At 37.5% G+C, this 16,130-nt stretch overlaps 1 protein-coding gene across 1 annotated transcript in view; it reads left to right on the top strand.

The window, feature by feature from the left end:
• Window positions 1–15,582, top strand: part of TRDN (triadin) — a 229,748-nt gene extending 214,166 nt beyond the window's left edge. The window contains exon 39 of the mRNA XM_074580841.1: window positions 12,918–15,582. Coding sequence (XP_074436942.1) covers window positions 12,918–13,060 — 143 coding nt within the window. The 3' untranslated portion in view covers window positions 13,061–15,582. The remainder of the gene's footprint in view (window positions 1–12,917) is intronic.
• Window positions 15,583–16,130: the final 548 nt, after the last annotated feature.

A 16,130-nucleotide genomic window follows, 5' to 3' on the forward strand; every position in this document is an offset into this window, starting at 1 on the left:
CTAGATCAAAGAAGCTGAAGAATAACGTTGCGGAGAAAAGATATTATGTCTTTTCACAAAAATAGAAATATAGATCAAGGAAGGGGCCATTAACTGTAACAGTTGTGTCTCTGAAAGTAATAATGAAAACAGTAGTAGAGATTAATCTTTTTTTTTTTCTCACCAGAATTCAGCAATAAATCACTCATATTAATTTCGTATTTTCTGAACATAAAGAAGTGTGCCATTGGCTGGAAAATAATAGAAGGAGCTGGCACTCTGAGAAGTTCTGTGCTCATTCATTTACAAAACCTGTGTCTATGCGGGATATTCTCATTCAGTAAGATTTTCCAGGGTGCTCATCACTCTGCGGTAGAAGCGCTCAGCATGAGAGCAGGATGAGCTGCACGTTATGGCTGTTTGCAAGAGGGTCCGTGTAGAACAGCCTCCATTCCGTGGGTACCCATGAATGTCTCAACATTTCATGTTTGTTACAATTGTGAGGACCAAGGTTGCATATGCAGGCTTTCCAACAACTAACTCGGTGTTAGTCATTCCACTATTCTGAAGTTGACTTTTAAAGAAATACTTGGAGACTAATTCTCAGCAGGCTTGTCTAAGTGGAGACATGGAGGAATACTGTGCATTAACAAGAGGTGTATGCTTAAAGAGCTCAGTTAAACAGTGCTAAATGCTTGAGTGTCACTTATTAAGAACTAAGGTGACCCTGATTTAATTAATTTTAACCTATTTTGAAATTGGATTGATGAAAATTTCACTAAGGCTGTTTTAATTCTAAATGAGTGCCCATGTAACAATTTTATATGACCTAATTAATCCATTTTTAAAGTTAACTTGAATTAATCTTCCTGATGGTTCCTAGATAGAAAAGCCATAGAAGGGAGAAAGATCAGCCATATTGTGTAGCTAGGTAAAATGAAAGCTTTATGGTCTGGTCTGATCCTGAATAAATCTCTCTGGAAAAATTCTTACAGATTGCAATAAGTTTTGAAACTCAAAATCTGTAAATACACACCACAAATGAGAAAAATACATGAGGTTTTCTGTTAATTATAAGCTTATAGAGGGCCTCTCAGCATAGTGACATTGTAATCTAAATTACGAATTACAGACATTCTATTTAAATCCCAAAGGGTAAGTTTTATCTTTTGAAACAAAGAACTTCATGGGGAGAATCTAGAAGCTCTTTGGGTTCCTGCTGTGTCTTCTACAGAGGGGCATCTATCCCTGGCTTTAAACTAATCTCCTTTTTTACCTTTGGCTGTATTTGGTAATTCCATTACCTTACCATGAGTTTATTTGTTGTCAAGATTTTTTTACACATAGGAATTACTGAGATTGATTCTCAATCAGCTTTGCATTATGACGAGAGTTACTTGGACTCAGTTTAAAGACCACCTCCCCAATAAGCAATCGTAAGTTTTCACAGTTACCAACAAAGTGACAAAAGTAGGGTTGATTCAGTTCAATTTTTATGTACCATCTAAATATTACCTACATGTTAAGAGCACTTGAATTTTACTAGCTCAGTCTTCAAGACTGAGAACATTTTCTTATTATTATGCAAACTTCAGCTGTGCCACAACCGTGAAAACACTTTACAGACCCCACTGATAGACTCTCATTTAAAAGGTGTAAGAGAGAAATCCTGAAGATTAACAAGCAGAGAGAGCCCTTGACAATCAACAGTGAAAACCACTCTTACGAATATAAGGTCAGACCCAAAACATTATTTTTGAAGATTTTAGTGTCCCAAACAGTCTGTTGAATATGTTCCATAAAGCTTAAGGTTTCTACATCCGTAAGGCACCTTCTCATGCAAGCACAGATTTTTTTGGCCCATATATTCCTGTTTTTGAAACAGGGAAAACTGCCGGCCTAGTGCACAGTTCCTACAAAAACTTCATTAGGATCCAGAAACTTGATTAACAATTCCTGTCTGACAGACATGCTTTGAGTACAACTAACCCGGCAGCAACATCAGGCCCTTGACAAAATGCACCTATAATTACTTTGCTTTCAAAATGGTGGTGACAGTGATATTTCCTCTATACCTGTGTAATCATTGTGCACTCTCCAAGGGATTTAGCTGACACTCTTTCAGAGCCTTCTTCACCTGGAGAGACTCAACTTTATACCTTCTGCTTCCCAGGAGGGCACTAGGGCTACTGAGTTACAGAATAATAAGGGTGAAACACCAGTTGCCTGTTCCTCTTGAATTTGCATAATTCCAGACCCATTAATACAAGAGCCATTGGTACTGGAGATTAATAGACAAGATTTCTCGATTTGATACAAAGGTCTGTTTCTGCTTCAAAACCCCTTTACATAAAATACTTCAAAACGGCTACTGGGAAAAATTTAGAAATAATTCTTGACTAATTCTTATACTATCAGGCACCTCTGGTAGTGGAGGGATATTTCCTGTTGTCATCGGAGAGCTGGTTTGTGAACATGACTTCAAACGTAGGTGCTGTCATTCAACCTAAATCTCGTTCAAGGTGTCCAAAGTCCACTCTAAGTCTTGGTCCACAAACATTATTCAGTCTCTCACATACTTGATAATGTCCCCTCTGAGCTTGGAATGGTTGTTTACATCAAAAGGGAACAAGCAAAATTCTACCAGGGAATACACTAAGGGAAACCTCAGAGTCCAGAGAGAGATCCCAGAAATAGAAGGATCTTTGGCAAAAAAATGAGTTAGAGGATCAGCAAAAGTTGAAAACAGACAAGATAATCAAAATTTGGTGTTTTTTACAATTAATTAATGAATTAATTATTTCTCATGTTAAGTCTAAAAATGATTTTCCTAGCAAATTATTAGAGAAACACTTATTTTTCTGTAAACATAGGGATAAATTAGTCTAACTAAACAACATATAAGGGTCGCAGCCTATAGAAAAGAAGACTATGAAAAAAAATATGTTTAGCATGCTGGTTTAGATGCAGTAATAAGAGTCTGTTTTGCCTATCTTTGCAAAATGAATCCAATTAGTAATGGTATTTACTCCTGTTGGACAATGATTTCTTTCCCTTTCTCTTAACTGGGTCAAAACATTTTGCTAAAATTAAACTAAGTGGCTCCCAGCATTTATAAATGTACACTAAATTTGTGCCAAGTCAAATGAAAAAAAAAGGAAAAAAAAATCTCAGTATAAGGCTCTGAATGATTTTGCCACAAATGAAACATCAATATCTAGTATCTTAATGTTTCTCATTGTTAAGTTGGTTTTGCCCTTTAATTTGACTGTTGTATCTTCTTAAATCACACTGAAAAAAAAGAGAAGAAAAGTAAATATTATGTATTTCCATGACATATTTCGTGGAAGGAAAGGTCGGTACAAAATGTAATTCTTCAAGAGTTTTCCAAGTCAGAGATTATTTATCTCAGTTTCAGATAAATGGCCATTTCTTCAAATCCCTCTTGAACTTTAGGAAAGTAATTCCTCTAATGCCATATTCCTTCTCTTCTAATGGGCACATTGCTTAGAGGACAGAACAACTGTCTTACTTGTTTATCAACATAGATTTCACTTTTAAACATTTACCAACAGAAAAACAGGCAGCCTGATGTTGGAGTGAGTTCATGTTTCCAGGTTGCCATCAGTATAGTCAAATCCAGTGGACATATGGTAATTATGTGATGCAATTCCTTATTAGTGAGACCAGAACTGGCAGCAGATGCTCTGAAATACTTTAAAGAAGCCAGCCTACTGAGCTCCTACAGTTTCTTTCTGTTTTAACTTGTTCCTACAACTGTGCAAATTCGGAGCGGGGAAGACATTCTAATTTAGCTTCATCTTTTATTGTAAGTAGCACACAGGCACGGATCCAATCCTCCTAATCATAGACGCTTAAATAAGGGCATCTTTGCACAAGTTCTATGGTCAGTGAGAGAGCAACTTCTCCAATGGGTTACTCATCCCTTGGAAATTTGAGTTGCCTCCTAGCATTACTTCATGCGGCAAGAGATAAATCCAGAAGGTTGCTCCTCCAGTGTCTGATGTTAAGCAGGATGAATTTAGGCATATCAGGGTTTGTCAGTAGCATAGTTCAAGTCTTTTCCTCGAGTTTTTATTGTCATAAAGAAGTGCTGCTGCTCCTAACATAAAAATTCTCACTAGGGAAGATAAATATGTACACATAATGCTACATGCATCCAAAAAAACCCACCCTTTATTTAATAAAGATTTCAGTTTGAATAACCAAAATGAAGAAAGCGCTTGTATCATTCAAACATCAGCTTCGCTTTCATTAGTTGTTTAACTGCCTTATCATTCACTGTTTCTCTCCTCTCCCTTTCCTTCCCCTTCCTTCCTTTTCCCTCCTATCTCCATCCCATGCCTTCACAGCTGAATAAATATTTGGTATTAACTTCCATTTATTTGGTATCCATCCTTGTTAACATAATAAGATCCCTGATTGTTTTTACCTTCTTCTTTGGTTTTATATGTTTTAAATGTGTTCGTATGTAAGTTTTAAACCAATCTTTTAATGACTGGTAGTTCATTAGAAACAATGATTTTAATGCAATATATTGTAATTACATTAGTTGAACATGCTGGCCATAAGAATGAGTCGACAGAGACCATGCCACGTCAACATGCCTAAGGTACATGATCAACACACAGTGCATCCTACCAAGATACTCTTATTGTTTATTGAGCAATAGCAATAAAATCCAATTCTATATTGCTGTCCACCAAATACCACTGTAGTCTCATGTAATTATCATTGCAGACTGTGAATAAATCCAACAGACTATAATAGTCTTTGGATCAGGTCTGCATTAATTTTTTGGTCCCTCTTAAATATCGTTCTTTCATTCATTCATTTGCTCCAATGTTTCACTAAGAAAACATATCATGCCAGCTTCGAAAGCTCAATGCTAGCAAAATTGTAAAGCCTGCGTGCTCTGATCATTGCTATGCTTTGTTGGAAGTGTCTGTATTACCACATATGTGTCGTACTGTTACATCTTGCATGGTTCTACTGTCTAACAAAAAGAAATTTTTAATGAATTTTGGGGGAATATCACACTTTGGAGATATTCACACATTTACGTGAGAGTTACGTGGTTTGTGTGCGGTGACCATAACATGGAGTATAACACTTTTTCTCTAAACATACAGCTTATTTATCCACTAAGCCTTCTTACTAGACAATGCAAGAGCCAGTTAGCAAAATACAGATTTTTTTTGTTCCCTTAAATGATTGTTAGGTGTCATCTATCGCATTCAAGTGGAAAGACAGAAATATTAAATTTCACCTTTTATTGCGGAAATTGGTTTTGTTAGAATAAAGATCTCATTCATTGAGCTTTGTTGTTATGTTTCAAAAAGAGCACTGACTTTGATAAGTAATAAATCACAACCGGTTTTAACCAGTTCTCATCTTGGGATCTTATACGTGTTTTTACCCTGGTGATTTTTTCCCCCTTCTAATGACATTAAATATGACCAGAGTGACCTCCTGGCACTATTGATCCGATACATTTACAATACGTTTTATACCAAGAAAGCATTATTAAAGACATGTACTACTGACTTTGTACTGATACTATTTTTGTGACTCTGATTTAAACACCAATGAAGGCTAGTTTCTTTTGTGTATTTAGCAAATTTCCTGAGTTAGTTGGGACTACAGACACTCTTAAGAAATAGAGCAATCTTCTGGGTGTTATTTGCTCATTGTTGAGCACAATTTTTGAAAGGATGTGTATTTACTCTTTTAAAATATAACTATTTTACCTTCTCCAGACCTTGCAGTTCCATGGTGCTTGAAAAGGAGCTGTTAAGGAGAACGTGCAATCTGAGTTCTCATGGCTGTAGTAACAATGTTGTTGCTAGTATTTAACTCTGCTACTCAAACAGCTTTGGTACTTGTTTATTAAATAACTTATTATCTGACAGTTCCCCTGCTAAAATGGATGTGAAAACTTGGATGGTGTTTGCAAAGATGAGCAATTATTGCATTATATCACAGACACTTTGAAAGTAGCTTTAAGGGATGTTTTCTGACCATTCTTCTTTTTCTTTCCTTATTCAAGACAGGAAATAAGATGTGAAAGTAGTATCCTCATGGGACAATTTCTTTTTTCCCTTTACTGTCTACACATTGTCTATACAATGCTAGAAAAATGTCATTTTAAGGGGATGTTTTAGCTATATAGAATGGATTTAAAGTGGTACTGATATTACTTGCACGTGTGTAATGGACATTTCTCCTCTTCTTTTCCTCCCTCCTCTTTCCCATTAAGCATTTTACTTCCTGAGAATGGCAGTAGTGTGACTGTACAGCATGCTCAATAATAAGAAAGGAGCTGAAAAGATTTATCCAAAAAAGATAAATCTAATTAACCGTGTTGTTTTGAATAGCCAGTATCTAAACATGAACCATATCATGAATTTAAGAAAACACAGGCCCTCAGCATTCACCTTTGCTATTCAGTGAAATGGGACTTAATTAAATGTCAGTTACACAGTGCATCTAAGCACAAAGACTTAGATACTTGGATTTGAAAATGTGAAGGCAAAACGTGATATTTAGCAAGGGTTCCACGCTACAACTATTCCCCATCCACCCCTGTGCTTTCTCCTGTCAGTTTGTCATAGTGTAAATTTACTGAATAGTGAAGGGAAAGAGCCCAAATTATTTGATAGGGAAAGAAGCAGAGCAAGGAAGAAAATACCTGCTTTTCTTCTTCACCCTTCTGTAAGCATAAAAAAGTTCAGCTCCCTAGTCATTGGAACAAGTTTTCTTTGTTCTTGCGTGGTTGAGTTTTGATTGCTGAACCAAAACACAGCATGTGCATTCCTGAGAAGCCATCAGAAAGAAATGAGAAAAATTGTTAATACTTTCCTCCTACTTATAATTGGTTACCAATTAGTTGTTTCTAATGCTATGATTGCCTGAATTTTTGTGCTTTGTTGAATTGTTGAATTCTATTAGGAAAGCCTCTAAGTGAAGAAATTTTATTCAAACTAGAAAACATCGTTAATAAAAATTGTTTCCTCACATATTCTCTGTAATTTTTCCCTAATAACCAAACTTTTGTTGCTAAAAGCTCTTACTTTTTAATGAATATTTTATTTGGTGGCTTGCCTTAAAAACAGCTATCTGAGCTTTGTAGAAATGGGACTTTAACCAGTATGACAAGTAAACAGGAACACATTTACATTCTTAGAATTAGTAAATTTTATTCCTCTCTGAATTTTCTACCCCCTTTCCTTATAAGATTAATTTTAAAGAAGACTGTAGTGAAAAAATGCATTTATTTATTTATTTATTTATTTGTATGACCATAATTCCTTGCACAAAACTCCCATTGAGTAGGCACTTGAATGGTAGTTTGGCACTTTGAATTAGTCTTCTCCAAAATGATACTAAGTCATATTAACTCAGGAGAAGCTTTCATGAAAATTATCACAAGGTCCCTGGACATCCTTGGATTTAAACATGTTCCCAACTAGACTGCATGGAGCTAAGGGGGGAAATGAAAAGTGCTTTTCCTTTTTAGCCCCTGAATTACCAGTTCCCAAACCAGACATTGCTTAAGTGTAGCTAGAGCCTATCATCCTTTGGAAATTGTGGATCAAGGCATTGGAAGCCAAGCTCTTTTCCAGTGTCCCAGAACCTTGAATTTTAAGGTCCATCATGCCTGTAAGGATGGAGTGCCCTCGTATTCATCAGTTTTCTTGAAGAACTAAATCAGCTAGATGAGCATAGAAACAATTCCAAAATAGACTGCTTAGAGTGTAGGGATCTATTAAGGCATAAATATGCAGGATGAAAATGAACAAGTCAGTGCTTACCTAGCACTGAGTTTTATAGTCTCTTCCACTACAGGGTTCATTTAATTAGCTGACAGATGCTTAATAGTCTCTGTCCTGGTGACTGAGCTTCTCATGAAAATCTTTCTCTGTCCAGATTTGTCACAGACCCCTGGTAGAGGACCCCTTGATTCCCTTTGGAAAGGAAAGCATGGAAGGTTCTTCTGGTTATCTATTCAGATTTAAAACTCTTCTCTTTCCCAGCAATTCCTTAACCCTTCTCTCAGCTGCAAGAGATTTTGGATCTTATTATAACTTCATCAGTGTCTGCTTTCTCATGCTTTGGAAATGTAAATGGCTGAGTGTGAACCTCTCTGCTCAGACAGTAAATAAAGACTGTTAAACCAGTATAAGCCACCATAAGGCAAAAAACTGTAACCACCTGCTAAGCAATATTCAAACCTGAGGGTGAGGCTTTCTCGTACATTGATTCTAATGTTCTATACAGATTCACAGAAATTGATGATTTATGCTACATACAGATGGATTTAACTCCTCACTGCCTCTGTCAGGGACGAGACACAGAGTAATCAGTCTATTTGGGTTGATAAAGGACTTGTGGATGTCACCATAATAGTATCTGTAGGGAATATGACAGTTATGGATACTTTGAAAGTTAGATCTCATTCTGGGATGTGTTTGGACTTCAGTGTGCCTGCCTGCTGGTTCTCAGCCAAGTCAATTCTGCTGGTATTTTTGCCTTATATGAATATATGGAAATTGAACATCATCTAAAATCACTGTTTTACTGTTCCAGCAATCTTACGGCTTTGGGATTCTCTTTGCTCTCTAGTGTCTCGTCCCTTATTGGGACTTGTGTCATCTAGTTGCCTTTTACCTATTACCTGTTACCTTTTTCATTCAGTACTCTTAATGAGAACAATTAACAACAAATAGTATGTCATTTGCATTCTAGCTCATTTTAAAAAATCATAAATCATTTAAAAGATTTCTCTCTTTTCGTGAGAGAAAAAAATGCCTTTATCTTTCACAAAGTGAAAGACAAAGAAGCAAATACTCCCTCCTCCAGCCTTTCAGAAATGAACTTGTCTTAGATATCAGATGTCCTTATATAACAGCTTTGGTTATAATTTGTTCAAAAAACATTTCTGCAATTTTCCAGTATTGACTTTTTTTTTGTTTCCTTAGTAGCACTTATAAGGGAAATTTAACTAATATACTAATTCTCATAAACTACATTCTAAACAGAAGCATGAGGCCAGGTATAACCCTTTTTTTTTGTCTCAGCTAAGCTGACAAAAGTGTTAAACCACATATTTTGCTCTTACTGTTCATCTTTTTTTGGTAACATTTGCCCTGAAGATATGAGACAATACATGCAAAGTGAGAACCCACTTCAGATTAAAAGACACGTTCTGTATTCACATTGAATGTGGGAATTGTGAAGGCAAAATGGGATGCATTTGTAGTCTTATTTGCATGCCAAAATTCCAATTGTTCTCCTGGCTATGGCTTGTATCGTAACACTGTTGCAGATTCTGATACAGACACAGTTCTAGGGGTTGGTGTTTTTTGAATGAAGTTTTTATCTGTGTATTTTGCAGCTGAGGTTTGCATGATAAAGCAGCCTAAGAAGGGCAACATGAAAGGGAAATAGTGAAAAAACACATAGCAAAAAGTGTCATTCTGAAACCATTTCCTCCTGCATAGACTTACTAAATGGGCAGCTAACTTTGTTTTACTTAACAAGTTAGAATATGTTAAAGACAGACCATTCAGTTTACAGAAAGTGTAAATCTCATCATCAATAAAGAAGACAGATAATAAATAAATAAATAATAAAACAGACGTTTACAATATGTCTGTTTCAAAGCTCTGGTTGCTTGATTAGATAAAACATAAGAGCGAGTGCACATTCAAAAGGAGAGCGAGTGCACTCTCAGCAAGTTTACAGATGAGACAAAGCTGTGTGGTGTGGTGGATATGCCTGAGCAATGGGATGCCATCCAGAAGGACCTGGACAAGCTCAAGAAGTGGGCCCACGTGAGCATCATGAGGTTCAACAACACCAAGCGCACGGTCCTGCACCTGAGTTGGGGCAACTCCTGGTGTCAATACAGGCTGGGGGATGAAGGGATTGAGAGCAGCCCTGAGGAGAAGAACATGGGGGTACTGGTGGATGAAAACCTGGACATGAGCCAATAGTGCATGCTCACATCCAAGAAGACCAACCATATCTTGGTCTGCATCAAAAGAAGCGTGGCCAGCAGGTCAAGGGAGGTGATTCTGCCCATCTACTCCACTCTCGTGAGACCCCACCTGGAGTACTGTGGCTGGCTCTGGACCCCTCAGCACAGGAAAGAAATGGACCTGTTGGAGCAGGTCCAGAGGAGGGCTGAAATACCTGTCCTATGAGGACAGGCTGAGAGTGTTGGGGTTGTCCAGCCTAGAGAAGAGAAGGCTCTGGAAACACCTTATTGCGGCCTTCCAGTACTTAAAGGGGGCCTACAGGAAAGATGGGGATAGAATTTTTAGCAGGGCCTGTTGAGATAGGACAGGGGGTAATGCCTTTAAACTAAAAGAGGGAAGATTTAAACTAGATATAATGAAGAAATATTTTACAACTAGGGTGGTGAAACACTGGAACAGCTTTCCCAGGGAGGTGGTAGATGCCCCATCCCTGGGAACATTCAAGGCCAGGTTGGACGGGGCTCTGAGCAACCTGATCTAGTTGAAGATGTCCCTGCTCATTGCAGGGGGGTTGGACTAGATGACCTTTAAAGGTCTCTTCCAAGCCAAACTATTCTATGATTCTATGATATTAGCCAAACAACAGAGCTCACTTCACCACACTACAGGTATCTCAGAAATAATACAATCAAGGGTAATCTTTAGCCCTACACATTCCAAATACACATAAATTTTAGACAGGTTTTTTTTCAAACAATTATTTTCTGTGCTGGTTTTTCAAATTCAGTATTACAGTCCACCATAATTAGTTTGTGGCTGTTGGCCAAGTTGCAAAAATCTGAAAGTTTGCCCTTTCCCTTTTCCCTCCATGAATTTAGTGGCTTTTAACAATAGACTGTAAGTTCCAAGTGAAATGTTTGCAGTGGTCAGTACTACTGGTGATTTTAGAATGATTATCAGATAACAACTCTGGAAAACGCTGTGGTGTCAGGCATGCTATAATTACATGACATAAGCATCTTTAAAAGGCTTGTAAGTATGTAGATATATAAGCTGGTATGTATCAGGACTTTGTGAATGTATGTAACAAAACAGATATTTTCTTTGCATTCTGATTGCATGTAAAATACAGGGGAGTTTAATCATTTTTATTATCCTTAGGTAAACTATTAATTGGTATTTATTGGGGGTAGCAAGTGCACAATGCCCTACTTGCCTTCTTCAAAAAGAAGAGGGTTATTGACATTTTATTTAATTTTTAAATCCATAAGAGGAATATGCAGAAATAATTTCCATTTAAACAGAGAAAGGTGAGTTTTTGATTGGCAGTTTTCTTCCTGTAAGGTAGTTCTCTTTATCAAACTGGCACCAACTGGGAGTAAATTTTAGGGGGCTGTGTGTTTGGTAGTTTTGTTGTTTTTTCTAAGATCTGATTGAGAAGTCTCTGACAGAGTACTTTACTTTGGTAGGAAAATATTGGTTTTAATCGTACTGGGTCTTGTGGCAATATACTACTTTTAGTTAGTTTTACTCACAAAAATTACCTTGGTTCAAGGATGAACTAAGTCTATTTGTTGAAACTATAACATATCCCAGAAACTTTCTGGTCTTGCCCAAGCACCACTGTAAAACAGCCAACAGTAGAGGACATAGCACATCCACACCATGCACCTAGTCTGTGGCTTGTCAGGCCTCACAGGGAAACATTGGTCTGTCACGTTCAGGCTGTGAGCTCTAGTCACGGGAGTCACTTTGTCTCTGTTTTCTGAAGAAGTCTCAGATTCATCTCGAAGAGAAACATCAGAAATACTGAAAATTTGGGGAAAAAAATCGCTTCCTTTCTTAGATTTAGTGGAAAAGCAGTAAGCCATTTGCAGAAGGATCCGTTTTCCAACTCCATTTTCGAGTGCGCTTTTTAAATAACAAAGACTTAACCTTTGTGCGAATCAGCCAAGAAGACCACAGAGGATAATATAACTGGATTGAATAATCAAGCATTTCTGACGCACCACTCTGTGTTCCACCATTCACTGTGACTTGGCGGTCAATAAATAAACGCTGCACCTCAGTTTATAACACAGGGAGCCCTGGAGTCCATCTCAGTTCAGAACTGTCACAGGGAACGGCTAATTTTTTTAATATGGAATGAACAGCAGAGGAAAGAAAAAGGCATCAGAAAATCAATTGCATGAAAACTAACTTGTTTCAGATGCCACCATGCCTCCAATCATTTTCCCAAACACATAACTGACTAATACTTATCTTTTAAAACCTTGTCAGCGTTAATCTCAGAGTGCAAAACTCAGTTTTGGAACAAATTATGTCAATTCCATCTGTGCTAAAGTATGTTTTCTTGAAAGCTTTTAAAACATAATGGAAAAAAACGTGACTACACAGCCTAGTGCTCAAAAATCAAAAGGGAGAAAACCTCCCTGATTGTGAAAGACTAGGAAAGAGGTACTGTCATTTATTCATTTATTCAGAATAAAAGATAATTCATTTGAAACCCAATAAAATATGTCATTATCACTATTAGATATGAGTCCTCCTGGAACTCCTCAATGTATCTGAAAGTGGCTGTGAAATACAAAATCAGAAAATATATGTGTGAAGTTTGAGGACTTCCATTCAGCTATCCCAAAATGCAAATATTCTGGGAGAAATAGGACTGTAACATTGATAGGAATAATGGGTTTAAATGTGAAATTGTCAATAATTTCTAATCTTGTGCTACATATATGTCTCATTGAGCCTTTTAGCTAAAACCTTGTTGATATGTGGAACCTGGCTTGTGATCACACTAGAGATTTGTGCTGTTATAACTCACTTAACGGAAATGAAATTACACAGATGTTTTCTGAAAGAACACGGAATGGACTCATGGCCCCAGTTTGGAAGCCATAGACATTAACCATCTCTTCCTTGTTTTCCTAGCTCCTGTCCGCTACTTTCAATGTGTCTTCCTAAATGGACCTAATGGATTTGGACTGCAATTTCCCACTAATCCCGCTTCGAACAAGGAAGAAAAGACTCACTCAAAGACTTCCAAGAGAAAGACAAGGAAACCAGGGCAGTAGGGAGACTGAGTTGTATGATCACTCACATTTTGCACTTTATCTTTTCTGCTGAGGTCCACAGTAGTTACAGTGGTATTTGTCATTGCAAGCATGTGATCCACTTGGACACAGGTACCTGGAAAAAGTTTCCATGGGGCAGAGGCAAAACAAGCAGTAATGAACTGTGTTTGACAAAGGCAGAAATGTAAAAAAGTGCCCCGTTCCTCATGGAAAGGCTGCAATGCTAAGAAAGCATTGGCCTGATGGTGTGTGTGAGCGTGTGTGTGTGTTTTCCTGCCTCTTTTGCTCTCCTTGTTTTTCTTTACCTACCTGCTCAGCATTGAAGTGAGTCTGTTTTCCATTTAATCTTATCTAGGGAGTGAAAGGTTGAATATAGCTCTTATATCAGCAAGATTGCAAGACTACCTGCAATCCTAAATCATTTCTTCTTAACGTTCAATCAAACTGCTGACAGGAAAAAGCCTCACTAAGTCATGAAAATGTGCTCTGTGACTGGTGCTATTTTTATGTCTCATTGACCAGTGCAGCCTGAAGCTCACATTTGCGCTGAGCAGCTCAATATACCACCACTACGTTAGCTCCGCAAGTCACGTTAATGATGAATATTTCTATTTAACTCGAAGCAGTAGCAGCATGGTCCGTTTGCCCTGCCTGTTGGTGAAATACAATCCCTTCAGTTTCTAAAGCCCAAAGCGAGCAGAAAAAATGAAACAACACAGCAAAGTTGAGGAAAACCAGTGTTTTACCAACATGAAGAAAAAAACGAAGTCATTTTAGTACTTCTGCTTTTCTTCTGTGGGTTAATCGGATTGACTTGCAGTGAAGGCCATATAAATGGAGAATATATCAGCCAGCCATTTGTTATTAACATAAGTCAGATGAAAAGCTATGATGTGCGATGCCCCTCATGAAACTAAAGCAACCCAAATTTCCAGCGGGTAAACACGCCAATTTGATGCAATCTCAGATCATCAAAAAAGCAAGCAAACCAACCCAAAAAATTCAAACCAACAAACAGGAGCATATGAAATAATCCGAGTACCTGATTTTACTAGATGAAATGAAAGGACTTCCTCACAGCACAGTACTGTTGATATCTTATAGAGGAGAAATGGAAGTAGATATGCCAATCCTCAACATTCTTTTGTGCATTTCTGTAGAAATAATGGATTTGTTGCCTTAAGAAAGAGATGGGATGGCATTTGACCCATGTGAAGGCACATGTCTGAAAACTGCCATCTCAATTGTCTGTGTGTCTGGCAGTGTAAATAGTCATATGTTTTTGCAAGCTGCTATGTGTTTGTATCTCCTTATTATATTTTTGCATTTAATTCGTGAAATGTACAGCGGTGATCTTAGTTATATAGTTACCTGGTGAAGCAGCATGGTACTCTTTGTACAACCCGGCTACTTGTAGAGTCTGATCACACCAGTAATTATATACTGCTTTTCTATTTTTAGCTTAGTTCAAGATAACAACAGCCCCTTCCCCCACCCGTCTCGCTGCCAACCTACTCTTACCTTAATCAAATAATCGACTCACGTGAATTTTGGACAACTGAGTCTTTGACAGGTTTATGCAATTCAGAAAGTTTTGTTGTTGCACTGCTGGGTCAGGTTGGTACTCTCTGATTACTGGTCATGGCCTCAGGCGAACTGGGTTCTTGGCCTTAAAGCGTTCTCATATTGCACAGATCCTGTGCTGCAAAAACTGTCATTGCAACGAGCGGTCTAGACAGTGGTTTCTGGAAAAAGGTAGGAACAGATCCTGCTCTAGGAGTAGATCTCCCCACACAGGAGCACACTGCAGATAAAAGTGTTCATGGCGAATGCCCCCACCGTCACTGTGAAATCTGCTCTGGAGACAGAGCTATCAACAGAATAACAGAGTTTCATGGCAAAGTGACAATCTTTCGTTTTCTTTCAGTGGGACTTTTTATATTTCCAGTGACTTTTTTTCCTTCCCAATATGTGATTTTGTACATATTATTATGGATGTTATTTCCCTAGGTTTTTACTGTGAAACCTGTCTTAAAATGAGATTGTAACTTTCTGAAATTCAGTTAATTTAATTCAAGACTATATCTAATTCCAATAATCTGGACAAAATTTTAAGATACTATAAACTGTTATTTTTTCAGCTTCTTGCGGCAAAATAAATTTTGTTCATTATAGTTAGCCTTAACTTCCTATTTGAGTTGGGACATGACAAGAATATGTTCCAGATCTCATTTCCATAATGTTTAAATTAGGTATCTGAAAGCTTTGGAAATATAAGCAATTAATATCATTGAAAAAATTATATAAAACCAGTCATTTATTATTGTTTCCTAAGCTCAGTGACTGCCTCGAAGAACAGAAGAAACAGGTCCGCTCTCAAAGTGGCAAGCATTTTTCTCTTTAAAACCATCTGGTAACTTAAAAAAAACTGAACTGCATGGTTTTACTCAAATTAGCCTGAAATATTGCAAAATCATATGCTGATTGTTATCCATTTTGGAAAATAAAGAATATAAACCTTGCTCCAATGGCTGTGATATGTTTTCCTGTGAATCCAAAAGTGGAGGACAAGAGTTTACATATGTAAGTTTTCTATCCCAGGTAAGTACATGCAAATCTTCTGAATATAAACATGCGGCATTTCTTACAATTAGGTGGGAAAAATAAATCATTCAACATTGTATTTATTCCCAATGAGCCTTTTGCAATACTTATCCTGGTTAGTCTTTTTACACACTTTGTGGATTACACTCTGACATACGAAAAGCTAAATTGTTACTGCAGTCATTCAAGGTAGGCCTTCATCTGTAGCCAAGTCACATATGTTCACCTAAGTAGTTACTTAAAATACAACGGCACAACCAATGCAGACAAACCTGCAATCTCCAGTGACTAGTCTGTAGTCCAGACAACTGGGAAAACAACCACCAAGAAACTGAGAGAGTGAAAGTGGTGATATTCCACCACCACACACACACACACGAAACTATGTCATGCCTACATCAGCCCGAGTCTGCTTTGTGCCTGACAGTAATCAGCCTACCTGTCTTTATCTGGACTCACAAGCTTT

Source organism: Larus michahellis, chromosome 3 (genome assembly GCF_964199755.1).
Source record: "Larus michahellis chromosome 3, bLarMic1.1, whole genome shotgun sequence".
Taxonomy (NCBI): Eukaryota; Metazoa; Chordata; class Aves; order Charadriiformes; family Laridae; genus Larus; species Larus michahellis.